Below are 27,532 nucleotides of genomic sequence, written 5' to 3'. Positions count from 1 at the left end.
AACCATCGTTCAAAAGGCATTACGTTGTAAAAAATAGGTTTCGTTGTGATCTCACATTAAAACTGTAAAAGTAAGGGTATTTTTTTTCTATTGAGAAACCACAACAAACTTTTCCATTTTTTTTTAAATGTGCGCAAGACACAAGAGACAACACGCAAGAAGTGGATGTTACTAACAGACACAACAATGGCAGAAAAGAACCAGGACCACTTCAGTAAACCTCACCACGGTACAACTTGTCAGAAAGGGACGAACCTGCGAAAGCATGCACATTATAGAAATCACAAGTCAAAAAACATCGGCTTTGATGGATGTCAAAGGGATAAAAGAGGAATTTAAAAAAATAAAATAAAATAAAACTAAACGAAAAAGTATTTCAAAACACATGCTTAAAGAGTTAAGCGAACATCAACAACAACAACAACAAAGAACTTCAATGTAAAAACAACTTTGGTCCATTAAACATTAGACAAAACAAAGTTTACAATCAAAATATTTATTACTTAAACTTTTTCCGTCCTCTCAGTTTTCTTTCATTTTTTACAAGTTAAAAACAATAATTACATGGCTATTTACAAATGCACAATCAGTATGTATAAAATAAGTTAAAAAATGAGGAGCACAATCTATACATTATCTATGAACACTCACTGTAGAAACATGTTGGATTGAGATCTCTTTCATAACAGAGGACGAAAATCTCTCTTGCTTCCCGATGGTGGTCTTCACCCTCTGGAGGCTGGTTTTCCGACACTCCTCTTTGTTGACCCACGGCCTACCGTTCTGGATAGTGGACCTCAGGGTTAAGTGCGTTTTAGTATAGTCTATAGGAGCCAATCTGGCGCCCATGTGGTGAAGTGCGTTTGGTGCGTGTGGTCGAACCAGAACTAGAACAGCGAACACAGACTGAACCGATGATGACAGTTAGCCTGAAAGTGCAGCACTCGTTTGTGTTATTTTTCTTTTTTACTTCTTTTATTATAAATCTGGAAAGTCTGTGACACACAAACGCACAACATACATGCGCACACGCACACACACACACACCTCCAAATCAAGTGCTTCGTGTTTATCACCCTACGCACGTCTTGACATCATCACGTGACGTGGTCTGACAGCTATGAAATGTTATGTCGTCTGTATATCTTGTCACCAGGTCATATCGGTGTCAGGTCGAAGTCGTCATTGACCTCTACGAGAGGGATGTAGAATTCGGGAATCTCGAAAATGCTGGTAGACTTGTAAGTGGCGGGATCCAATTCCTGTAGTTTTAGCTGCCACTCCAGACGCTGAACCGCGTTTAACGCCGCTGCTTCATGCTGCTGACGCATCAAGAGACAAGTCTGCAGCAAAACAGAGAATGGTGTCAGTTGTACAGATACAGTGACTTCAAATAGGTTCACTTAATACACTTAAAGGTGACAGAGAGGATCTTTTCGTCGACTGAGAATCCAAAGACTGTTACTGAGTTTTTGAAATGAGTGCATGCGTAAGAACAACCCCCCTCCTTCATAGCTCATTTCAAAGGAACACCTCCCAAAACTCGTGCATGAGTATTGGTACACGAGTGTTTACCACCGGCATTCGCTGTGTCGTGTTTTTTGGATTCATTATGTCGGACTCACCGCAGGTAACTCATAATCTGCACTTGTTACTCCTGTCTCCTGACAAAAACATTGCATGCGGCGCCTGTGGAGTGTGGAAAGTTACTGGAGTGCGCAGCCGCGCTCGTCTCTCACAAAGAACGTCACGGCAGTGACTGACAAGCCAGAGGGCCAATCCGCGCACTTCTCTCACAAGGAATGTCACGGCAGTGATTGACAAGCCAGAGGGCCAATCGTTTACGCAATGATCGCGTAAATGATTGGCTGATGTTTTTAAGGCCCTACCTCGTGCACAGATGATGTATATTAATATTATTACTTTCAGTGCACCCAATAAATAGTCTTTTATTAGTTAGTAAAGACAGTTTCAAGTAATATTGCAAAAAATGTATAAAACAAAACATCCTCTTTAGCACCTTTAATGTTTGAATGTAATTGCATTAGAAAAAAATGTAAGAAAGTTTCTCAAAACCATATTATGCCCTTTTACAATATCTTTACTTTGTTTTTGGGCTTTAGTAGAATAGGTTTTCATGCATTCAAAAAACTAATTTTTTCCCCATTTTTGACATTGTTGCAGTCTTCCAATCTCTCTTCCCAGTCTGTCAGTAACGCTCTGTTGTCCATATAACGACTTAACGGTACGATGCATCGTTGAAGAAACCAACCAATTGGTGGAGTAACAACTTCTTTTAATTAATCCTTTGAGATCAATTTAATTCCAGATTTTTTACTATTATGCAGACAACAAAAAACTCCCTGAAACTTCCTAACTCTTCCATCCAGATAGTTGCATTCTCTGTTTTTACTGTTATTTTTATTTTTCCTAAGCGTTCCATTTTTATTATTATGTATTTAGTTCTTCTTTATGTAAAGCACTTTGAATTACCATCGTGTATGAAATGTGCTATATAAATAAAAATGCCTTAAATTGCCTTGCCTATTAATTATAGGACTCATTCTCATTTTTATCTCATTTTAGTTATTTTGCTTTATTTGCAGATTCAATCATAGGCTGATAGTATACGCACATACGCACTCTTCAAAAACAGTGATTTAAATCTCGACAAACTAAAACATGTAAATGACATATGTATATATTCAAAATAAAAGATATAGATTGTACTGAATGTTAGCTTGCTTATTTTGCTCAAGATAAGGATTTATTAAGTCTACATGTCAAAAAACTAACAACAGGTTCGAGAGCTGTTGTTCCAAACACACAACTTTCTGATGTTGCTTGCAAATGTTTGTTGGAACTATGGTTTCGGGAAACGCCGACTTGTTGCACTATGCTCATAATGGCGGAACCTGCGACCATAGTTGGCTAACAATACTTTTGGGAAACGCACCCATTTAGTTCCCGTCTCTATGAAGCCCTTCCTTCCGAAAATGCAGTGTGCTCTGATTGGTCAGCTGGACCAGTGTTGTGATTGGTCATGCGCTTTGAGCGTGTTTGGGAAATGTCCCGCCCCTTACCATAACCGCAAGTTTCAACACACTACTAACTCAACCAGGCCCCGCCCCTTCATTTTTGCATATGCCTTGGGCGGAAATTATTTAAATGAGGAATATTGTGACGTGTTCATTCCTCGAAGAAAAATCAAGACTACAATCCAGGCATTAGAGGAACTTCAGAAAGAGTGATTTGATGTTTCATTATCTGATGCTCTTCCATTCATGCATTTTTATGTTTTATAAAGTGTCCAAATATTTTTTGAGGCCACTATTCCATGATATGCTGGTTGTTTTGTGTTGTTTTGAATCGTTTGTTTAATTTCATTTCTGTTTTTGTACCTTCAGCTTGTCAAACTTGTCATCTACATCCTGAAGCCAAGACATAAACTGCCTTGCATTGAACCGATCTCTAACAGAGGTCTTCCCATCATCACCCTGAAATGTAAAAAGAAGAGATTAGTAAAGATGAATCATATTGTATGTGGCAAGACCAATTTTCTGAGGTATTAAAAGTCGTCATAGTTGAGCTTGATGTTGATTACAGAAAATGCACTTTGCAATGCAAGTTTTTGTAAAAAAAAAAAAAAAAAGTATGTTAAGAACTGTAAAGTTTAAAAATTTTAAGTTCTTGGTATCTTGTCTTGTTCTTGGATTTTTTGTTCATGTAACGTCATTTTATCGTACTCTTACATACATCAAATGAAAGTAAGCGTTTACTCTGGTTTAAAAGTACCTTTATGTCAATTGAAAATAATGTCCTTATAATGTGACCACTTACCTGGACGTCCTGAGGCATGTTGTATACTTCGGCATCCAATAGGACTGTGCAGGCACTGAATGGAAGCGTCTGATTGGCTAGTGTTCTTGCAGCACGGTAATGAACTCTCAAAACCTCCTGCTCATTGGATACAATCAGCTTTTCCTGAAAGAGCAAAAACCTCAGACATTCAATCAAGTCATCTTTATTGCAACCAAAAAGCAGCAACCTAAAGCTAAAACAATTTATATATATATTTATTTATTTAACAATTCTTAAATATAAAAGGAGCTCAATGAGTTGACGTAATTTCCACTAAAACAGGAAGACAGGCCGGGATATATTGACCAGCTCCTTCCCTTTTAAAAAATAGCCAGTTGCATTTCGTTTATATCACTTACAGATCACATTAAGGCTTTCACATTCATACTGAAAGCCAAAAAACCTACATTTTGATTTAATGAGGACTTTAAGACTTTTTCTCACAAATACTCTGCAGTCCCATCATGAACCCCTAGGGTGTGTTACCCTTTGGTTCAGGAAACTTTGAACTAGAGATTGATGTTCAGTAAATACAATATAGTTTACGGTTTCCATTTACCCTTTCAATGCTGTGCTGCAGTCTTAGTTTCATCCGCACCACCTCTTGCTGTTTGAACATCTCCTTCAGTGGTTCAGGTAGAGAGGGAGGTGGCGTTATCTACAAGAGCAAACAGTATGGTGAGATTTCAGTTTCGTTTTATTGAGTAAAAATGTGTTCCAATCATGACTTTCACAGAATGGAAGTGGTGACCAGCTTACCGTTGGGATGCAGAGCTTGCTGAGAGGGTTTCCATCCAGCAGATAGGACCCATTGAATGTCACATACTCGTCATAGTACTGAGGTGCTTGAGGAATGACACTACAAAGCACTTTCCTCTTCTCCTCAATCTTCTTGCGAATGTGCAAGTACTCATAATATGGGTTTGCTCTCTCGGTCTGGTAAGGCTGGATCTCTTCAAGCTTCAATGCATCTACAATTGCAGCTAAGGACTGTTGCGCCTTTTCTTTGACCTGCTGAGCCGTAAGGTTCATTTGGGTGGGAGCTGAAACCCTATGCATCTTTCGTTTCCTTGGATGGGTCACCTGTATATCAGCTTCTTCATCAAGGAGTCGGACTTTGGCTCTGGCCCCAGATGTATCTGAATCTCTGTCCACGATAGATATCGGGGAGGAACTTCCTGAGGTCGCTCCACTGGGCAGCTCTGCCTGATGATCAGGCTGGACAGTAGCACTGCTCTGACCCTGATCTACATTGGTCTGAAGGTCAGATTTCACAGGCTTCTCCTCAACAGCAAGTTGGTCTGATGTCTCTGCATCAGCCTTACTTTCAGATACAGCTTGTGTCGTTGCACCTTCTTCTGAGGACAGGACTTTCGCACCATCCATTTCTGTGATTCGGTTCTTGTCCGAAACATCTTCAGACAGCTCCATGGGGTCTTCAGGTACCCTTTCTGGACTGGCACAGCGAGACACGTTTGTCACTGAAGCTGCATGAAAGCCTTGCTCGTGTTTCTCTGGCTGAGCATCAACTGTAACCAATGGCTCACTGGAGAAATTTGAGATACTTTCATCTTGCACACTTGCATCACCCTTTTCGGTATCTTCTTGGACACTGGTTGTTCTCAGCAGTGGTTTAGTAGTTTCTTCAGAGCTGGATTTACATGAACCAATAGATGGACTTTGAGTGCTTGTCCAACTTGTTTTGGTGATGTTTTCCCCACTCTTTTCCACTTTGTTCTCAGAAACAACTAAGGGTTTCTCTCTTTGCTCTGGCCTCAAACTAGAGTCTGCTGTCAATGTCTGTTCGCTACTGGAAATGGAGCCAGTTTCCCATTGCTGGCTACTAGAATGCAAAGGTGAACTGGCTTCAGATGGATTTTGTGTGTGAGAAGACTGAAATGATGCAACTTGTGATGCAACAGCTAGTGAAGACTCCTTGTTTGATCCCTCCGTCATTACGGCACCAGGGACATCAAGCTGACCCAGACTTGCATGCTCTATTTGACTACTAGTGTTGCAAGACCTGCTTTTCTCTTGCAAATGGGTCTGAAACACACTGTTAGCCTGTTTGAGGCTACCTAAGTCTTTTGCACTAGACTCTCGGAAGTTTGGTGAAGGTTGAACTTGACAAATGGGAGTGACACCTTCACCTTCATTACTAGTCAGACTTTCGCTTTCTGGAAGAGCACTAGTAAGACTTTGACTGCTCTGATTTTCCTGAACAGGAGACATGCTAATGTCAGTTGAATGAACCGCAGCTTGCTCGCTGCTTGGTTGGGAAACAATACTGATTATTTGAGACTCTTCTGTCGTTCTTGTTTCAGCTGGTGACACCTTGGCTTCTTCATCCAAAATAGCCCTTAAGCATGGGGAGGCATGCCTGCTTGATAATGGTGTGCGATTGCAGAGAGCAGTTTCGGGAAGACTGCCGGTATCTTTATCGTGAACAGTAGGTGATCTGGAGGACTGCAAAATGAGGGAAGACTGCAGGAAAGGTGGCTGGGAATCTGAAGCTTCCATGTTCATGTCAGAATCATATTCAGTTGGTTTAGGTGTCAATATGGTTGCATGACAGGAATCTTCTGAACTTGCCACAGAAATCATGGATACTGATCTTGACATAAGTCCAGATTTTTCACTCTCTGGTCTTGGAGATCGATTAAGACTGTTTTCAATTACTGGACCATTCTTCCCCAAGGTTTTCGCATCTACTGAGAGCGTTCTTCCACTGGTGGCATCTTTCAAGATCTTCTCGCGGTGCCCATCTGGTGCTTCGGAGCTCTTTGACCGAGTTAGTTCCTTGGTTAGACAAGGCTCACTGGACGTTTTTGTTTTTTCCTTGCTCTTCTGTTGTTTCACAGGGTCAGTTCCGGGACGCTGCTTTAGCCGCTCCCTTTCCTTCTGCTTGATTTTCTCTAAGTGCTTCCTATGCCACTGTTCAATTTCCTGGTCCTTGAGACTGAGCATGCGTTCAAAGCTGGTCTTCATGAGGTCATCGTTCACCAACCTCTTTTCTTTGGGACGGGTATCCTTTAGAGTGGGTGCAACCTTAGATTTGGAGTCCACTTCACTTGGTTTCGTCTTGCTAATTTTGCCATCCCTGTTCAGCTGGGATCGATCTTTTTCCTTTTCCTTGTGTCTGTCTCGCTCGCGGTCCCGATGCCTTTCAGACTCCCGGTCCCTCTCTCTTCTATCTCTGTCTTTCTCTGGAGGCTTGGTTGCCTCTTCTTTTGATTTAGATGAAACAACCTTATTGTTCTCACAAACGTAGCCTTTCTTCTCTTCCAATAACAACTTTAGATTGGAGTAGGATGAGGAAGAGGGGGTGGTCTCTTTTGACTTCTCTTTTTTCCTCTTGTCAGAATCTTTGTCCCTCTTGTCAGAATCTTTTTCCCGTTCTTTTTCTTTACTGCGGTCAGATTTTCCATGATCAGTGGTTTTCTCGGGGGCTTTTCCTTTCTTTTCAGAACTTGTCTTATCTTTGTCTTTGTGGTCACCAGAAGAGTGCTCTTTCTCAGATCTTTTGTCAAGCTTGTCCTTATTCTTCTTGCTCTCTTCATGCTTTTTCATCAAAGACGTTGCTTTGAGCTTTTCACTCTCTTTATGGCTCTTATCATTGGGTGAATGTGAAATATTTGTTAATTTCTCCTTTTCTTTCCATCGATCTGTAGAGTTGTGAAGTTCAGGCTTGTCAGTTAAATGTTCAGATTTGACTTTCTTGTCTTTATCTGCATGTTTCTTGTCAGACTTTTCAGATTCCCGATCCTTTGTTGGTGGTCGCTTATCAGTTTTCTCACGAGAGTTCTTCTCTGGAGACTCCAGCTGATCTTGGTCTGCTGAATTGACAGTAATTGGTTTATCATCTACTTCTTCTTTGACTCCTGAACTGTGCAGTGAGCTGTCAGGAATTCGGCCAGAGCCAAGACCCTCAGTCCGGTCATCAACTTCATCTCCTTTTCCGTCCTTTCCACGCTCTTCTTTAAGGGGCACATCTTTTTTCTCTTTTTTAATGGTCTTGTCCTTTTCTCGCTCCTCTTTTGGCCTCCTGTCCTTGCTGCTGCTACTGCTTGAATGTTTCTCTTTTGACGCCCCTCGTTCCTCTTTAACAGGTGAGGAGTCTGAGGACTTCACAGGAGATCCGCCAGCAAGCATTTCACATTTGCCTGAGAGATCTTCGTTTTCATCACTTTTGAAGAAGTTCTCCTTCCAAAACTCCCGATCAAACTCCATGTTCCTATGTCCGTCCTTGCGTGGCTCCTTCTGCCGGTGGCGATTCCTCTCGGCCTCATACTCCTTCCTGTACTTTTCCTTTTCCTTGTGTTTCAGCTTGTGCTTTTTTACAACTTTCCCATCTTTGTCAGTCTTCCTGAAGACCGCCTCAGAACTGTCTATACTGTTGCTTAGACTACTGTCTTTGAAAGGACTGGAACTGCCATCATCTCTGTCCAAGTTAAGCTCCTTGTGGTGATGCTTGCTCTTCTCCTTGTGCTTGCAGCTCTTACTGCTAGAACCTTCTGTGCAGAAGTCAGACTCTGTGTAGTGGTTGTATTTGACGCTGTCCCCTGGACAGGATCCATCACCAATAGAAACACAAGTCTTAGCGTTCTCCTGTTTCAGTGGGGTTGTCTGTTTGTCAGTTTGGCTGTGGTTCAGCTTTGGGGACTTGACTACAGACAGGTGAAAGAGGTGGACCGATGTGTCATCCTTTGCACTGAACGACATTTTGAATGAATCCTCTTCCCTGACGCCCTTGTCAGAATTGTCAGACACAGTCGCCGAAGAAAAGAGAATGGACTTGCTGTTCTCTTTCCCTTCTTCTCGGACTTCCTGGTTCTCCTTGTTTTTGCTTTGGCTTTTGTTCTTTTTCTTCTGTTTACCTTTCTCTTTTGGCTCCACTGACGTAAGAGTCAAGCTTTCTTTCTTCGATCTACTGTCTGTTTTGTGACCATCCACACTGGCCGACCTGGTAGGCGAGCTCCTTCTTTCTGTCGGCACCTCGGCTTCATCGCTCGAACTGTCTGAACTGCAGTAGGCGAGTCTCACCTTTGTTTTTTCAGACTTGCACACCGGCGTTGACTGGTCGCTTTTGCTGCCTTGTTTGGAAGCATAGTGGTTCCTTTCCTTCTCCTCCTTCTCCTTTTGCCTTAGCTCTCGCCTTAAGATGTGTCGGTCATTAAGTGCCTTACTGAGGTCCTCCTCCTCTTCCTCATCCTTGAACTCGTATTCATCCAGCCCTGACATGGATGATGAGGCCTTCACTGTTGTCGATTTACTGTCAGAGTCCTTTTCAGCATCCGAGTACTCCATGTTCTCGTCTACACTGGATGGATTCACCGACGGTGGGTCCTCTGATTCTGTGACATGCCAAATAATGGAAAAAGGGAATTAATAAAATGCTATTAAATAGGGCTATTAAATAAAAAGGCTCAACCAACATTTTTAAACCAATTAAATTAAGTACTTAACAAAATGAAATAATTCATATTTGACGTAATCAATAGAATAAAAAAAAATACTTAAGACTCAACTTAAGACTAATAATTCTCTAGGACTTCAAATAGAGAAAAAAATTCTCTGAATTTTGCATCAATGTTCAGAAAAAAGTCTTGACTTTTTGTCAGTCCGTTTTGTATTGAATGGGCATTTGCAGAAAGATTAAAAACGAATGAAACTAATGAAAACGGCCTTAAAACTAATGAATCATTTAATTAATGATCAAAGAAATTCCTGTAGTTAACACAGTAGAGCATGGCATTAGCACCGGCAAGGTCATAGGATCGATTCCAAGAGAATGCATGAACTGAAAAAAATGTATAGCTTGAACTCAAAGACTTTGTATAAAAGCACCTGACAAAAATGCAAAGATGTAATATTACACAAAATATATGCAAGGTATAGAAATAAATGTTCCTCCAAATGGATTAATAAAACTAATCTAGAGAACATAAAAAACTATTTCGAAAACGTATTTGATTGACTTGGACTCTTTGTAAGAGATTGGTCAGCATGTCTGATAGCATGCTGCAAATGTTGACAGTGCTTGTATTAAACCCAGAAGAAAAGAAAAGTTCAAAAGAAATGCCAATAGCAACAGCACTGGCAAATCTCCTGCCAACGTCTCTGTACCTGAAGAGCTCTCTTCTGGTTCTGAGAGTGGGATCTCTCCCTTGAGTAATTGCTCAAGCTCCTGAGAGTCAGCAACATCAACCGGTCTCTCCCCTCTCTTGTTGGCCTGGAAGGCATTGCCTCCATGACGCAAGAGCAGCTTCACAATCTATGAAAGTTTGGCAAAACATGACAATGTACACAGGTGAATCAGATTATCTGAAAGATTCACAATTGCTAGCAGATATTTGTCCATTTTGAGTGTATCGTCCTCAGTCAATAAATGTGTTTAATAAAAGTGTGCTGCAAGTGTCACCAATAAAAATCCATGTAGGTTGATCAGTAGCTGAAAATGTCATCATTTAAAGTAAAAACTCACATCTTTGTGCCCGCTGCTGGAGGCGTCATGAAGCGGAGTGTCATCGTCCAATCCTTGCGTGTTCACTTCCGCTCCTGCACCAATCAGAACCTTCGCCACATCATAGTAACCAAGGTTACAAGCTTCATGGAGAGGCGTCCAACCTGAAGAAAAGAACAAACCAGTTTGAGCTCATGAGAATCTACAACTGGAAGGAAAAATGGAAAACTGTTTAATACTATAAAGCCTACAGTATTATATTTGATAGGGAAATCCAAGGCTTCATTACTCCTGAACTGTTACAAAGTAATGAAGTAATTACATGATAAGATGATTAATTCCATAAAACACAAAAATAAATGACAGACAGTTCATAAAATACAGTCTCACCTGCAAAATCTTTGACATTTACATCTGCTCCAAGGCCGATGAGTTCCTTCACCTGCTTGACGTCCCCTCTGATGGCGGCCATATGAAGAGGAGTCTCCCCTCTCTCATTTCGTTTGTTCACTTTGTCTTTCTGTCGTGAGGATGAGCTGCTAGCGATCTTCTTCTGCACCGCCGGAGACTGAGAGGGGTGGCTCGGTGTGGTATCTGAGATTACAAACCGATTAACCAGAATGCCAAGGTTATGCAGTTTATCTGAATTGTCAATCTGACCTGACTAGACCACAAAAGAAAGCAAGTGCTTTAACAAACAATTATATCATAACTCACTGATCATAAATAAACTGGTGGCTGTGGGTGAGAGAGAGTCACTGACTAAAACTTAAATGAATAAAAAAACATTTTCAATAATTGAAATAAAGCTAAAATAAAATAAACTATAAATATTTGATGAAAAACTAGCAACTGAAATAAAATAGTGAAAAAAAAGTTGAAATACTAAAACAAAATTAAAGTTAAATAGAAATATTTTTTCAAAATTGCAAAAGCATATAACAAAACTATAATAATAATAATAAACTTTTTATATAGAATTTTACAAAATTCTGCAAAATTCCAGGAATTTTCAAGGCTGGAAACTTTCCATGGGAATATATGGGAATGAATGAGAATAAACAGGGAATTTGCAAAATTGCAGGTTAGATTATAACAGGGAACTTAAATGTAGTTGAAAAAAACATCTTGCAGCATAATCTTAGTTAAAACACCCATATTTAATGCAATTTCAGTTGAATTTTTACCCTGCACATTCCTCAGTTGTGCTGCTTAATATTCTTTTGGAATCTGTGATACTTTTTTCAGGATTCTTTGATTTATAAAAAGTTAAAGAACAGCATTTATTCAAAATAGAAATCATTTACAACAATATACACTACTGTTCAAAATTTTGGGGTCAGTTTTTGAAAGAAATGAATACTTTCATTCAGCACGGACGTGTAAAATTGATAAAAAGTGATATTAAAGGCTTAATTTGTTAGAAAAGATTTCTATTTTAAATAAATGCTGTTCTTTTTAACTTTTTATTCATCAATGAATCCTGAAAAAATTATCACAGGATCCCCCCCAAAAAAATATATTAAGCAGCACTCTAACTGTTTCCAATATTAATAATAACTGAGTATCAAATCAGCATATTAGAATGATTTCTGAAGGATCATGTGACACTGAAATACATTACACACGCATAACAATTCCTGCAATAAAAATATATTTTACATATTTACTAAATTAGAATTAATTGGATGCAAAAAATAAATAACTGCCATTTCATGTTATTATGACCAAACAAAATGTTTATATTTATGTTTGTGTATGATACATTTTATATAAAATTTATATAGAAATATTTATAAATTTCCCAAAATTCCAATTAATTCCCATAAATTCCTGTTAAGTTTCCAAATTGGAATATTTCCAAAATTCCCCAGGTTAAGTTCCTGTGGAAAGTTTCCACCCCTTTGCAACCCTAGTAAAACCAACCTTGACAATACAAACATTACAAAACAATAAGCATACATAAAAACAATAAATAAACATTCATATCACAATCAACTAAAAGTCAGAGTAAAAAATTTCCAAAAAAATCAGGTCAGATTTAAAAATACCAAGTGACTGTGCCTTACAAATTTCAAACTACTAAAACAAGCTAAAATGAAAACTGGAAATATAAAAATGTACCTAATTCAGAATATTAGTACATACTGTAATAGTATATAAATAATACTAAAATAACACTAGTGAGACATTATTGTAATAAATACTGAAAACATTTATACACTCCATATAAATATCCATATAATTTTTGAGTAAATATTGGCTTTTGACATGAACAAATAAAATTCAGGGGATACGTCGAACAGTCTATTAATGAAAATGAAAACAGTGCAAAAGGTGAAAAAACACTCTGTGTTCATCAATTCCTACCTGGACTGTTATCTCTCGCCGTCATCTGCATGACAAGTGCCATTTGCTTTCGTTCTGATAAAGGGTAGCCGAACAAAATGTTCACAGGGGTCGACTTCTTAGTCCCCGGCTCCTTCTTAACTTTCTTCTTATCTGGAACATCTTTGTCTGCAGCAAACATGAAAAAGGATGAAAAGAGCATGAGCACAGCTTTCCTCTTGCATTCATGCATCTCAGTGTCTGAAAACGTCAACGTCAACGTCTGATGCAATTTATGCCCTTTAAACAAACAGCTGGAAGAACTGTAATGGAAACTTTCCGGTCTGAAAGACACATGCATTACCCATCTAACACCGCTCCCATGAGTCTCTGTGCGCTATTGAAAGGCATGCCATTAAAACAGATGCAGCGGTTAAACCCAGAAAGTGTCAGTGTGTGTGCTTCCTTGAACCAAATCGCCTGACAAAAATAAGAAAAGCGAAAGCGAGACGTCTCTGGACATCAAATGATGCAACCAAAAGTAGACTGTCTCTCTGAGAGTGATGCAAAAAGGCTAGCAGACAGACAGGGTCATGCGGTTACGGATACTAGATTCGTTTCAGCCAGCGTTGGACGGAGGGTCAGGCGGAGACAGATTAAGAGAAACAAATAAAGATGGCGCTGGACCGTGATTCGCTTCGGACTGTTTGCAACCGTTGGTGCGACACAGCAAGGGTTTGCCGTGGGGCGACTTTAACGGAGGCAGTTACCTGCGTATATCCTGCAGGGAGGAAGTAATCTCTCTCCCCACACATCGCTCGACTGCCCAGGGTCAGAGTCATCTACAGTGCAGAAGCAGAGAGGCGGGAGGGGGGGGAAGGAGGGGGAGGTTCAGGGTTCGAGAGGTGGATGGGAAGGAAGGGGTGGACGGGAGAGCAGAGCACTGATTACACCCACAGGCTCCGCCCCTCACTCAAATGACAAATCACAGCACAGGATTCAAAGACTCCGCGATGAATATTAAGTACCATAGATGACATGACAAACCTAAATCCATTTCCATCCAAAAAGCAGGACATGAAATTCACATCATAAGCTCCCAAAAGCTTAATTCTGAAATCTTTAATATTTGTTTGTTTATATTAGTGTTGCTATTGTTAACTAAAACTATTAAGATACGTTTTCAGTAACTGAAATAAAATAGAAAACAAATAATATATAGAAAAACTAACATTTATTTTATTTCAATTAGAGGCCAATGCAAAATTTCTAGTTTTTAAGCTTTAGTTTCTAAAATGACTAAAACTGAAATTAATCAAAACTATATAGAAACTAATAAAATATTCAAAATATTGATAAATACTATTGTAGTATATAAATAATACCAAAATAAAACTGGTTTATAGAGTAGGCGATATGAGCAAAATGTTATATATTTTTGGTAATAATCACAATATAGATATTTTTGTAGGAAATTCAACAAAGAATTTGGTAAATATTAAATTAACCATGCCTATTTCTTTATCAATTCAATATTATACAAATTAAAAGGCACTTCATCTCAGATTATTTTTGCCAAGGAAAATATCAGATTTTTCATAACAAATCTGACAAAATCAGGTTTACATTACAAAACACCACAAATATAAAATGTTAGTTTAAATTACTTCATATTTCTTTGTCATTTTCATGTGTAAATAACGTATTGACAGGAGCACGGACATATACTGCATTATAAGGTTAGATATTCGTTAAACTTTCATCTTTGCACAATATAAAGCATAATAGCATGATATGTGATAGTTTTGGTATTCTAAGCATCTTATTATATTCTTATTAGGTCTTGGACAATATTATAATGAATATTACTATCCTAAGTAGTACTTTCCCATTTATCAGCTGCATAGGTAAGAAAAGAAAGTATTAGTATATTTGCCTTCACATGATGCAACTAACTACAGAACTGCGACTAAAAAAAACACAAGGTAAGTAATGACAATATCCGTTTATCATTACTTTGTAATGTTCTGAATTTCTATTTGAGGAGAAATCTATTACGTTTTTGAACGAGACCCAATCTATCACCCATGTATTTGATGAGGCTGGCTTAACTGTTACATAACATCCTAAAAAAATTAAAAAAAAAACTCTAGTACAGCATGTCCAATAAAAACAAGTCCTAAAAGTAACCAGGAGGAGGCGGCAGTGAGGCACAGATACAAGCTACTAGAACATTCACAGTGAATGCAAAACTGACCAGTGTCAGAGTCCCGCTCCTCGTTCCGGGGCGGACTGACGGTGAAGGAGAGCTTCCGTTTCATGGAAGACTTAGACTTCCCCTCTTTCCCCAGGATTTCACTCCGATCCAGCTTCGGAGTTTTGGCAAACGGAGAGATTTTCTCTTTACTCTGAGAGAAAGACAGAGACATACACCTTGAGATTTAATGGAGGAACACTAAAAATAAGATTAAGATTTTTTTTTGAGCTTGTCCAAATAAAATATAAAACTATAAAAACTAAAAAGAGCTACTGCTGACTCTAATGAAATTACTAGCAAGCTGTACATTTTCATGTCCTCATCATATATAAGATACAAAAACACAATTTTAAGATGTAAATTTTAATTAGAACAAAGCTCAAGTCAGATGGTTGATTTCTTTAAAAGTAATAAAATACAAATAAACCTATATTTTCTATGAATATAATAGTTATTAATTAATAACTAGTTTAAATGAATCATTTTTATGATTATTATTACTTAAAAAAAAAAGTTGTTGTTGTTGCAATAATAATAATAATAATAATTTATTTTTAAAAAAGTAACAGAGCTAAAAAAGGAACTGGGTGGAATATTCAGGAATGATCCGACTCACCTTCTTCCCCGCTGTCTTCTCCACCATGGCTCCATCTCGGTCCGATCCCGGTTTGGCCATGGTGCATCTTATGACTAGCTGTGGCAGCTACGGCTCACAGGTTTCATCATGGGCCTGAAACACAAACATACGATCATTACGATGCAAATGAGAACTTGAAAAACTGATACAACACAGTATTTCAGTGATGAAACATTTGACTAAATATGAACACAAATATGAATGTATGACATTGGTAAACATAAAATATCAGCCAATGCTACATTATTTTAATAATGAGCATCTGATACTGGTCTTGAAGCAAATTATATTAACTTAATTCCTAATTTACTATATTTTTCTTCTGTGCTAAGTTTCAGAAGTAACTAACTGGCAGTTAATCAATTTATTTCCTGTATTTGAAACATGTACAATTCCAGATTGGAGTTTTAATGTGAATACTGGAGCCACGGATGCAAAGTAAAGTTAAAAAAAAAAAAAAAATAAATCAAATTAAATCAAATACAACCCCATTTCCAGAAAAGTTGCATTTTGTAATAATGCGATAAAATTAAGAATCTGTAATTTGTTAATTCTCTTGAACCTTCATTTAACTAACAAAAGTACAAATAAAATATTTCCAGTGTTTTCACTGACCAACTTAATTGTATTTTGTAAATATAAAGAAATTTTGCACTCTAAAAAAATCTGGGGCAAAAAAATAAAATAAATAATAAAATAAAATAACGTAAATATTGGCTAAAATAAGTCAGCCAACAATTCTAATTCAATTTGTATACAAGACAATATTGGCCATGGGCAGGTCGACTAATTGTCAGCATTATGATTATTAGAGAATATAGTTTTAGTAGTGAATAAAAACATTTGTGAATGTTCTGAGTAATTTTTATAATGCAAATCCGCTAATGGACTAAGAATAAAAATTTCCCACCAGACACTAAAGCAGAAACGGAACTGGAAGAAAAAACCCAAAACTCTCGTTCAAGAACTAGAGAGACTCAAAAGCTGTGGGTCCAAAAATACATTTAAGACAATCTGTCAATGTTATCCTCAGGGTACGGAAAACAACTGTGAGGCGGCAACAATCAATCACCTCCAAAATCTCAGATCTGAAAGTCAAGTCAGGAATAGTTCGGCAGTTCGAGACCCTGTTTGACATGTCAATTCAAAACGTACTGAAAGCACAAAAGTCTACTGAAATACAAGAAACCCTCCAGAAACACATTCTAATGGTTCTTAAACAACATGACCAATAAACAAACATCCTGGCTGCTTGAACAAAAATACAACTCAGTAAAACCCACAAAGGTAAAACGCAGTCTAATGAGAGGGGTGTGTGTGAGCATGTGAGCTTTATTTTCCTGTTTCAGAGGTCATTCAGTGGGAACAGGGCTTATGTTCGTCCGCTTCAATCCTTGACTGATTACAGCTCATGTGTGTCACACCAGCATTACAAAATATCTGCAGCTGCATCGCAAAAAACGTCACAAACATGCTGCACATGATGTCTGACAGAGATTAACTAGTACTGTGGTGGTACCATAGTATTTGAGGGTGGTACCACACTATAGCACTCTGATTTATATCATTTATATCTGTATGGAAGGTGATTCAGCTCAAAAAAGACATACATTTGTCATGTTTCAATCTTGATATTTTATAAAATAAATAAATCAACATGTTATTCAGTTTGTTGTTCACTAAAAGATGACAAGAATGAATATTTGAATATTTATTTAATCATTTATTTATATGCACTAATTTAACAATACATAGTAATATTACATAGTACATAGCAATGAACAGCAATATTTACCTAATTTATATATATATATATATATATATATATATATATGAGGAAATAATCTATTTTTCATTAGCTTTAATTTATTGGCCAGATTTTCTTATTGGGCAGATAACAGTAACATTAAAAATGAACATATACTGGCTGGTACCGATAAGGTAGCCGAAACATCGATATATACGCAAAATAATTATATATAGCTGCATTGAAGTCATATATGAGTTGACCAAATCTTATGCATCTCCACTGTTGCTTTATGACTACAGTAAACCATGTGTCTGTATATGTTTTTGCATCAACACCATCTAAAGAGACTAAAGAACAAGGAGGAGTTTACACATCAAAACAAGCTGAGCACAAACCAGCAGCTGAGCACAAGGCCTTCAGTGCTTCATCTTTATGTTCGTTCTGCTATTTCTCAAAACAACAAATGAGAAAGTCAGCTATTAGAGAGCATCTGACACTGGCGACCGGGTCTCTTCTGGATGAAAAGCAAATCAGCAGAGACCCACAGACCTAAACAATACCTTCCCCAGATAGACTCGCCCTCCCTGCCGTGATGCAAGCAGATGACACGGAGCAGAGGCTCCTGGGAAAGAACATTTCCACGACACCTGACACCCAGTGGGACAGAGTTAAAACTAGCTGAGTCACTCCCTCTGAGAAAGAGGAGGCGGTGAGGAGAAAAGAGCTGAACCATCCGTGTGCATCATCAGTGTGGGACAAATGTGTTACAACTACACCACAAGATTTCCTGCTCTCAGTGTGACAGCTTTATAACTGTGCCACACAGCCTCTTTAAGCCCAATAATCCATCCGTCTCTGAAGTTTCACTCTCTGCTAACAAGTTATAACGGGACTAGTTTGCTAGTATGCAAGTTTAAATCATGCTCAAACCAAAGCCAATGAGAGTTGCAGGGCTGAAACATTTCAGACGAGTGAATTTCATTTGTTTATGCATTTTTTTAATATGATCTTGATAAAATGACTGCGTGCGACTGTGAAAAAGTATTTAGGAGCACCAGTGCCACTGACTGACCCGATCAGGCCTGGTTCTACAGGGGTGCTAGAAGGTGCACCCTCAGTTGAAACTAATAACAGTATACTGGCCAAACAGATTTTGAAAACACGCCAGTGCGTATTTGTGTTTGCGCTCTGGAGAGGGTAGAGAGAGAACAGGCTTTTGCAGTGTTGAGAACTGTAGCCAATCACAGACTTATCTGTTGATTTCTTGAACACAATGGCCAATCAGAGGCGTTTAAAGGTGCCCTAGAATCAAAAATTTAATTTACCTCGGCATAGTTGAATAACAAGAGTTCAGTACATGGAAAAGACATACATTGAGTTTTAAACTCCATTGCTTCCTCCTTCTTATGTAAATCTCATTTGTTTAAAAGACCTCCAGGAAACAGACGAATCTCAACATAACACCGACTGTTACATAACAGTCGGGATCATTAATATGTATGACCCCAATATTTGCATATGCCAGCCCATGTTCAAGGCATTACACAAGGGCAGCCAGTATTAACGTCTGGATCTGTGCACAGCTGAATCATCAGACTAGGTAAGCAAGCAAGAACAATAGCGAAAAATGGCAGATGGAGCGATAATAACTGACATGATCTATGATATCATGATATTTTTAGTGATATTTGTAAATTGTCTTTCTAAATGTTTCATTAGCATGTTGCTAATGTACTGTTAAATGTGGTTAAAGTTACCATCGTTTCTTACTGTATTCGCAGAGACAAGAGCCGTCGATATTTTCATTTTTAAACACTTGCAGTCTGTATAATTCATAAACACAACTTCATTCTTTATAAATCTCTCAAACAGTGTGTAATGTTAGCTTTACCCACGGAGCATAGCCTCAAACTCATTCAGAATCAAATGTAAACATCCAAATAAATACTATACTCACATGATCCGACGCATGCATGCAGTATGCATGACGAACATCTTGTAAAGATCCATTTGAGGGTTATATTAGCTGTGTGAACTTTGTTTATGCACTGTATAACTGCACTTATAGTCGAGAGCTCGGGGGGGCAGGGAGCGAGAGATTTAAAGGGGCCGCGCAGCCTGAATCGGTGCATAGTTAATGATGCCCCAAAATAGGCAGTTAAAAAAATTTATTAAAAAAAATCTATGGGGTATTTTGAGCTGAAACTTCACAGACACATTCAGGAGACACCTTAGACTTATATTACATATTTTGAAAAGACGTTCTACGGCACCTTTAAGTTAAACTCTTTGTTTAGTGCCAAGTTATGGAAGCTCGCGAATCCTCTCATTATAACAAACAAAGTACAGACTCTATGTAAATAAGAGATTCATTGTGCAGTGTAGACAGCTTCATTGATTATAATGGAAGTTTGTGAGATCGCGACGAACTGAGATGAGTGACAGCTTTATAATGATTATAAAAGGAGTTTGCAAATGTAATATTGATTTTATACAACAATGCAATGAACAAAGTTAACATAAAGTGACTTACATTTTAGGAACAGTTTTGTCAGAATTTGCTCCATTTTGTCAACAAAAATAGTTCCAAACAAAATCACAGCTGAACCGCTGCTCACCTCCAAGCAAACACCAGTGTTTTGTTTATGAATGAATCTGCATTTTCAAACTAATCTATTGAGTCAATGATTCAATGACTCATTCATATAGACAGTTGCTTGCTTTGTCCATTAATGAATCAGCCATTTGAATGAATTGATTGAATGAATGATTCAGTGACAAAGACAGTGACTTGTCGCCCCCTACTGGCGCTTTTCATTTTTAAAGTATAATTTCAGTTATTTAAATCATTTAATATTTCTATATTCAAACCTTTCTATTTAAAACAATCTCCTAACATTTTATCATGAATTTAAAAGTGCAATATGTAAGATTTCTGTCTGCTAGAGGTCGCTAGAGGCCTATACAAAACAAAGGCGTAGCTTGATGACGCCAAGTTTGAGCGCGGAATCTTGGGACATGTGGTCTCCATTTCACAGTCGGTGGAAACAATCAGGATAGGACTCGGGAAGAAATCATGTTCATGGATGTGATTATCAACGTTACTGTAGTATGAAGCAGAGCAGGAGCGAGTGTTGTGGAGCCGAACGAGGAGCTGGAGCGATTGATCAACACACGCCTCACGAGCAGCGGGACTTTTATTATGACACAGTCGCTGGTGCCGCTTCTGCTTTTCCGGTCATGAGTATGAGGTAATGCAGCTCTGTTTATCATATTAGATACATTTGAGAGTGTTGAAATGGTGTTGTAACGTTACTCTGTGCATTCGCTCGGTAGCTGCTGTGAGACACTGTTACACACTGCAGTAAGATAGATCGATTTTAGAATATCATATTAAATTCTGGATGGCTTGTGTTGATAAATGCAATTAATTTTAAAACGTATTGTATGATGGAGAAAATGCTGTATTACTGTTACTAAAAATAAAGCTGCATCTGATTATGCTATATTAGCTACTTGACAAAATAGTGTTTTTCTCTGAGGCATGGTAAAGCATGGTACTCGCAAAAAAAATCAAGAAAATTAGATTTAAACAATAAAACTAAATGTGTTGAGCTATATGACAACAATTAGTTTTCTGTCTATAAACGTAACCCAACAGTTGGTCCCTTGTCTATTAAAACATGTAATATATTAAAGCGTCTCACACGTTCCGGAGCCTTGGTTAAAATTGAAATTTTCTCACGATTTACAAATAGTTGGAAACATTTGGGATGTTGTAAGTACTCAAGTGAACAAACTATATAAACACTGGCCTAGTAGTTTTTGGATATTTTACTGCAAAAATCTTACATATTGCACCTTTAAATGCATTAATGCCACTTCTGAGCCTCATTAAACAGTCTGTAAATATACCTAAATGCCACCTTTTTGTTTTTCTGTGCCACCTCTGCAGTGCAAAGATGAATTCTGTTGATCCGTATTTCATTTGATTGTTAACTTATTCTTCTTGATCGTGTCTTATTATTCTAACACAAAAGAAATCATGAATTTGACATAAAAGATGACACATTTAATAAGGTTAGAAAAAAAAAGCCCTGGCAAGTCATTTTAAGGAGTAATGGGAAGGTTAATTTCTGTCATTGATCAGTAGCAGCTCCTAAATTTTTCACTGTGCTCCTAATTTTTTTTAAATAAAAGAAATGTAAGCATAGAGCCCTGATGCATGGCACATTATTCATGCGTGCCGATAATTTAAACGTTTATCATTTGAGTAATCTATAGATCTAAATCTATAGATCTAAATCAGTTTCCATTTAGCTGCATTTTTTACATTAAATTATAAATATAAAGGCCTAACAGTGCACCCTAATGACCAACTGACGAGCACTTACTGAAAAGTAAACACATTAATTCAAGGATCACCTTTTAAAATGGGCCTTAATTATAGCAAATGAATGTAAAAGTGCTTCACACCGTGCAATATTAGAAGTAGCACTCAAAATCAACATTTAAGACTCTCAAACACATAAATATTAACCAATAAACATAATATAATACCATATTAACAACAAAGTTGTTTAAAAAGGCAGCATACATTATTATCCTGCATTTGAAATAACGTGCACTGAAGAGGCTGCATTAGACAGTTACTTTTACTTCTTGTGTATTTTCCCAAAGCAAAACTATACTAAAGTCATCACCTTCCCATGTCTAACATCATCCGTTTGAGATTTCACCCAACTCCACAGCGGAACCCAAAAATGAAAAATTCAACACCAGGAAACAGTGTTCATTGTTTAGTGTGCACTCTAGGTAGTCGTCAACATTAATATTTCATGGGTTTATTCCTTCTGAAGTCCTTTGTTATCATGAAATCCCTCACATTCACAGGCCTAGCCTAGCATCACGGAGAGACGTCAAACACTCCAAGGAGGCAAAGACAGCTTTCTGCCCCAGAAACGAACTCCGCAGTCACAATTACAATATGTTGTTTACATCACCCGAGTCACAAATAACAAATCAAGGTTATTCTGGAAGTACACGGATGGAGGATTGTACCAGTGCATGCAAACTGCCAACTATTTCAGTGAACTTTGGGGAGGCAAATTACTAGGTTTATTCCTGCCTCCGAGACACGAGACGAAGGCAAAAACAGGCACACAGAAAGACAGGGGCTGGAGCCAGTGAATGGAAACACAAACACAGCGCTCGAAACCCTCCAGCGTGTGACCTCGGACTGCCGTCTCTACTGGGACACCGGCAGTGGAACGACTGACAGGGCTGATTTATTCTCCCACCAGCCCGACCAACAAACCACCCAGTGTGGCATCACCACGTCTACAACTGCACAGGGCAGCATTACGGCTTTGTGTGTCCTCTTGACCCCGACACGGACAAATAAACTACAGGAACGGCTTTAGAAAAGGGGAAAAAGGGAAGAAGAAAGAATATTATACACTGGATTATTCCAATATTGGATATCGTTTTAATTCTATATTAATGTGGTAAGTCAAGGATCAAGGATCACATATTTCACTCGCATTTGGAATTAAAAAAGATCTGTACGAAGTTTAAAATGTATTTAGGTGCATGTGTATGAATACAAAGAGTCCCCACAGGTCCTTAAAAAGTCTTTAAAAAAATGTAGTTTTATGAAATTTAATGCCATATATATTAAATATCTTTAATGGTATAGCAAACGTTTTAAGTTTATATACGAGTCAAAATATTGTCATATTTTTTCCCTGGTATTTTGGTTACACAATAAACTGTATCTGGCATTTAATTCAACGTAAACTCTTGTAGATTTTGTCTGAGCCGCAAAGTCACCAGAAGGAAAAACTAAGAACATTATTTAACACATAATATTCAAAATATACATTTTACAAGTATCGGCACAATTTAAGGGCCTATAAATAATATCACCATTAAATATATTATTTCAAAAACTTATTTCTTGTATTCTAGTAAATGTCTACTGGTATTTGTAGATGTATGTGCATGTTGCTTTTTACGTGCAAATAGTGTAAATCAGTCCTGTCCGCTGATATCTGTGCAAATATATTTACAGTACAGCAGTTGAAGATCTGAACGTAATCCAGCAGCACAGTGCTAAACAAACAACAGGAAACTGCAATCAAATCTTTAGAGGTAAACTGTTTACCAATGGCCAAATATTCTTTAAACGGAGAAACATTGAGTCACAAAACCTGACAGAAGTCAAGACAAATCAGAGCAGAGGCAATGCGTGCCACTTCCTTGGTGGCCATGAACATTAAGGCCAGGAAGGTGCAAACATGAATGAGAAATAAAGGACGACTGATATATTGTTTTTACCATTTAATTGGCACAGCCAAGGTGTAGTATGCATCATAATTTGATGTAATCAAGGTACAACAAGACAACCATTTAAGACAATGTTTGCCGACATGTTTAGAGGACGACATTAACTGTTTGAAATGCTTACAGCACCCGTTACAACCACATGTTCTTGCGTTGCATTATGAAATTAATTGCAGTCTGACGCATTTTGAAATGCAACAGTACAAAAATAAGTTTGAGATAAGATACAAAACTTATAATGAAATTTTTTTCATTCACTCGCCTTTCCAAACGTGCACAACTTACTTTCTCCTGTGGAACACAAAAGAAAATATTTAGAAAAATGTCTCTTTGGTCTATACCAGGGTTGCCAGGTTTTCACAACAAAACCCACCCAATTGCTAATCAAAACTAGCCCAATCGCATTTTAACAGGGTCCCCTGGTAAAAAATTATGTTCCGGGGCGTAAAATCTGTGTTTTTGGGCAGGGTTCACCTGGTAAAATTCGTATTTCAGGGGCTAGATATCATGTTATTTGGGGTCGCTTCAACCCAGGGACATGAAAAACAACCCACAGCAACGGTGTTAAAGTAGCCCAATTCCATGGGAAAACCAAGGACTTGGCAACACTGGTCTATACAATGAAAGTCAATGGGGACCAGTATCAGTAGCTCGTTTACATGCAACCAAATAATCCATTAGCAATTGGATTGATGGCTAAATCTAACTAAAATGCCTTCATGTAAACACCTAAACTGATTTGATTCGACCTGAACAAAATTTGATTGGAAGGGGTGGTGTAGAACTGAAACAACCCAATAGTGGAAAAAAAACGTGTAAACACTTGAATGGCACTATTTTATCAATCAGAAATAAAAAATAAAAAAACGTGCATGTGTAGCGCCGTGATGCGCATGTTCACTTCATCTTATGAACGTGCATATGTCTATTTATGTCTTACAAAATGGTCATTGGAGGAGACCGCTCTTCTGACACACTTCAGCTTGGATTTTAGATACGACATTAAGGTCAAAACAACAATTATACTCAAGGTAGCTCCGGTGACATTATCACGGTGGCTTTCTCCGGTTCTGGATGTGCCGGTTGGGAACTGTTTTTTGTTTTTTTTTGCAATATATGTAATGCATATGTAAACGATTATGTGAATCAGATAGATAGAAACTTCAGAATCTGCAAATCAGATTGGATTCCTTCCAATTGAGGAAAATTTGTGGATGTAAACAGTAATTTTCCGCTGAACTTTCCCTTTAAATTTGCTAGAACATCAAAGACAAAAAGAACATGATGTGCTAGAAAATTCAAATCACTTAGGGTGACTCGACTATAGCTACTAAAAAAATCTTTGAAATGGACAGTGTTAAGTTTCTGCCAGTTCCCGTATGACGCCGTACACATGCATATGGTAGATATTATCAGCAGAGTCCAAAATCCCAAAACCCTTTATGCTCACATCTGCTATTTCTACAAAAAGAAAAATACCCCTGGACCAATTTTTTTTAATAATAAAGGTGCTGCTACAGCATGCTCTGCAGTCTGCTATTCAACCTCTGCAATGCATCACAAGACAATATCCCTAAAAAAAAAAAAAAAATCTTGAAACGCAGTAGTGCATTTCTAATATAACCATCGCATGTTATAAACGGCTTCATTTTAACACGACCCCATAGGTACAATACAGCAGCACCTTACTTGATTAATTGCTTTTATAAAAACGCATATTAAAAATAATAACGGCACAAAAATTCATTAAAGAGTTATTTTATTAAGCAAATTCATTAACAGGCCTCAGTACTCAAGAGGGCAATAGAGTTTCCTTTAGATGTCTGTGTCATTAAATTGGATATGCTATTATTCAGGTATCTACCTAAAAACAGAACATTAGTTTTACTAATTGAAACTAACTGGCTCAGAAGGATTCTGCTCAAATTACTGCTCTGAAAGATAAAAGTGAATGTAGAAGATACTACCTGCTAGTGCCCTTTGCAGCAATACTAAGAATGCAATGCATGCAAACTTGAAATATCTTTTAAGTGGTTAATTTGTTTACATTGTGGATTCCTGCCAATTATAAGCGACAGGTAAGTCACTGATAATGAATTTTATTGACAACACGGGCTATATTTTATTAGAGCTCCTGCTGCATGTGACATTTTAATGACGATACAGAGCAATGCAACGATCTGCAGCCCTCTCAGATCCAAAACTGAATTATAATAGTACACGCTAAAAAATGCTGGGTTAAAAACAACCCAAGTTGGGTTGAAAACGGACAAACTCAGGGGTTGGGTTAAATGTTTGCCCAACCTGCTGGGCAGTTTTATTTAACCCAACTATTGTTTAAAATTTACTATATGGCTGGCTTAAAATGAACCCAAAATAGGTTGGAAATTAAAAATCAGACACATAATTACTAGAGGCAACAATAACAATCAAAAGGTGAACATTTATTAATAAGCAATTTAATAAATGTTTATTGATTAATTATTATTCATTAAACTTAAAAATAAATGTTAATTTCCAACATACTTTGGGTTCATTTTAAGCAAGCAATACAGTCATTTTAAACAATAGTTGAGTTAAATAAAACTGCCCAGCAGGTTAGGCAAACATTTAACCCAAACCCTTGGTTAAAACAACCCACTCACTGAGTTTGTCCATATTCAACCCAACTTGGGTTGTTTTAAAACCCCACTTTTTTTTTTAGAGTGTATAAATTCCAAAATAAGACCAAAATTTTTAAAATTAATATAAAGACTGGCCATTTAATTTTTACCCCATAAAGTAATTTTACCATGTTTATTTCGGACATGTGCAGGCCCACAAAAAACAAAAAACAACAACAAACCAAAACAAACACCACCACTTGAATGCTTGTTAATCACAAAGTTTTGTAAATTCACAATACTGCAGATTTCCCCTAAAATCAGTGCAAATAAGGATAAACTCTGCAGATTCTGTATCATAGTAGTACCAGTGCTTTTTGGTAATTTTATCAAATTTTTCCATATTTACAGTGTAAATATCAAGGTATAAATATAGCAAACATTCAGTGCCATGGTATATTTCAAAGTAGCACTGTATACAATCCCTCTACCATACTACTACCACTGTAATGTTTCTATAATGTGTGAAGTTACAGTTCGCACAATTACCCGACAAATGAAATGCTGGTGTTAGAGAGAATTTTCCATTTACTGTGTGAAAGAACATAATAGATTTTTAAGCTATTGTCTGATACAGTAAGCACACGGTTTACACATAATACACAACAGAGGACCACAGTGAAAGCAATCACAGCACACGCAAATCTCTGTAATGCGGCCTCTGTTTACTTACGAAGGGGCTGGCTTTTGTCTGTCTATAAATACTGTAATATACAACATGATTACTGCTGTTAGCACGAACATATTCACTTCTGGAAGGGCAGACCCAGAAACGACCTTCTCAAAATGCTTTGGATTAATTCAAACGTTACTGGAAGGGAAACAACTGGACACAAGCACACCATATAGGTCTGAAGCATACAATAGACAACGTTTTTGCTCGATATTTTACAGAGGAAGTGTCACAGAGTTCAGTTGAGTGCTAAAGACCTGCATGGTGATGCATTTGGAGTGATGGAGAGGTGTTTTTGTGTGAAAAGTGGTGCAACAACAGCGTGATGTCATCGGACTAAGTTGGCGTTGTGCTGAATCTTTCGAATAGCATATGCTACCATACTACTCATACTGCACTTCTAGGTATAAATGTACAGAGAAAAAGAAAGCGAGAGGCCTTTGAAATGGCACAGCTCTAATGTTATTGCAAAGACACACTCTCAGAAGTCCCGTGCATGAGTCACGGACAGCTGCTACAAATGAAAATCAGGAAACACACTGAGTAATGGATCCA

The 27,532-nt window shown here is 37.7% G+C and overlaps 1 protein-coding gene across 2 annotated transcripts in view; it reads right to left on the bottom strand.

Moving 5' to 3' along the window:
* Positions 1–27,532, bottom strand: part of ankrd12 (ankyrin repeat domain 12) — a 60,702-nt gene that overhangs the window by 95 nt on the left and 33,075 nt on the right. Inside the window, exons 2-13 of one of the 2 annotated variants that reach the window (XM_048162887.1) lie at positions 15,526–15,639; positions 14,910–15,060; positions 13,423–13,494; positions 12,695–12,841; positions 10,715–10,918; positions 10,346–10,488; positions 9,988–10,135; positions 4,621–9,215; positions 4,421–4,519; positions 3,841–3,984; positions 3,402–3,497; positions 1–1,343 (exon numbers count right to left, since the gene is read on the bottom strand). The exon at positions 1–1,343 is cut by the window's left edge and continues 95 nt beyond it. In XM_048162887.1, the coding sequence (XP_048018844.1) occupies positions 1,158–1,343; positions 3,402–3,497; positions 3,841–3,984; positions 4,421–4,519; positions 4,621–9,215; positions 9,988–10,135; positions 10,346–10,488; positions 10,715–10,918; positions 12,695–12,841; positions 13,423–13,494; positions 14,910–15,060; positions 15,526–15,585 (6,045 nt within the window). In that variant the 5' untranslated portion in view covers positions 15,586–15,639 and the 3' untranslated portion in view covers positions 1–1,157. The remainder of the gene's footprint in view (positions 1,344–3,401; positions 3,498–3,840; positions 3,985–4,420; positions 4,520–4,620; positions 9,216–9,987; positions 10,136–10,345; positions 10,489–10,714; positions 10,919–12,694; positions 12,842–13,422; positions 13,495–14,909; positions 15,061–15,525; positions 15,640–27,532) is intronic. The other variant, XM_048162888.1, reaches the window with a different exon arrangement.

This window comes from Megalobrama amblycephala, linkage group LG17 (genome assembly GCF_018812025.1).
Source record: "Megalobrama amblycephala isolate DHTTF-2021 linkage group LG17, ASM1881202v1, whole genome shotgun sequence".
NCBI lineage: Eukaryota > Metazoa > Chordata > Actinopteri > Cypriniformes > Xenocyprididae > Megalobrama > Megalobrama amblycephala.
This window is presented reverse-complemented; position numbering and strand designations above follow the sequence as displayed.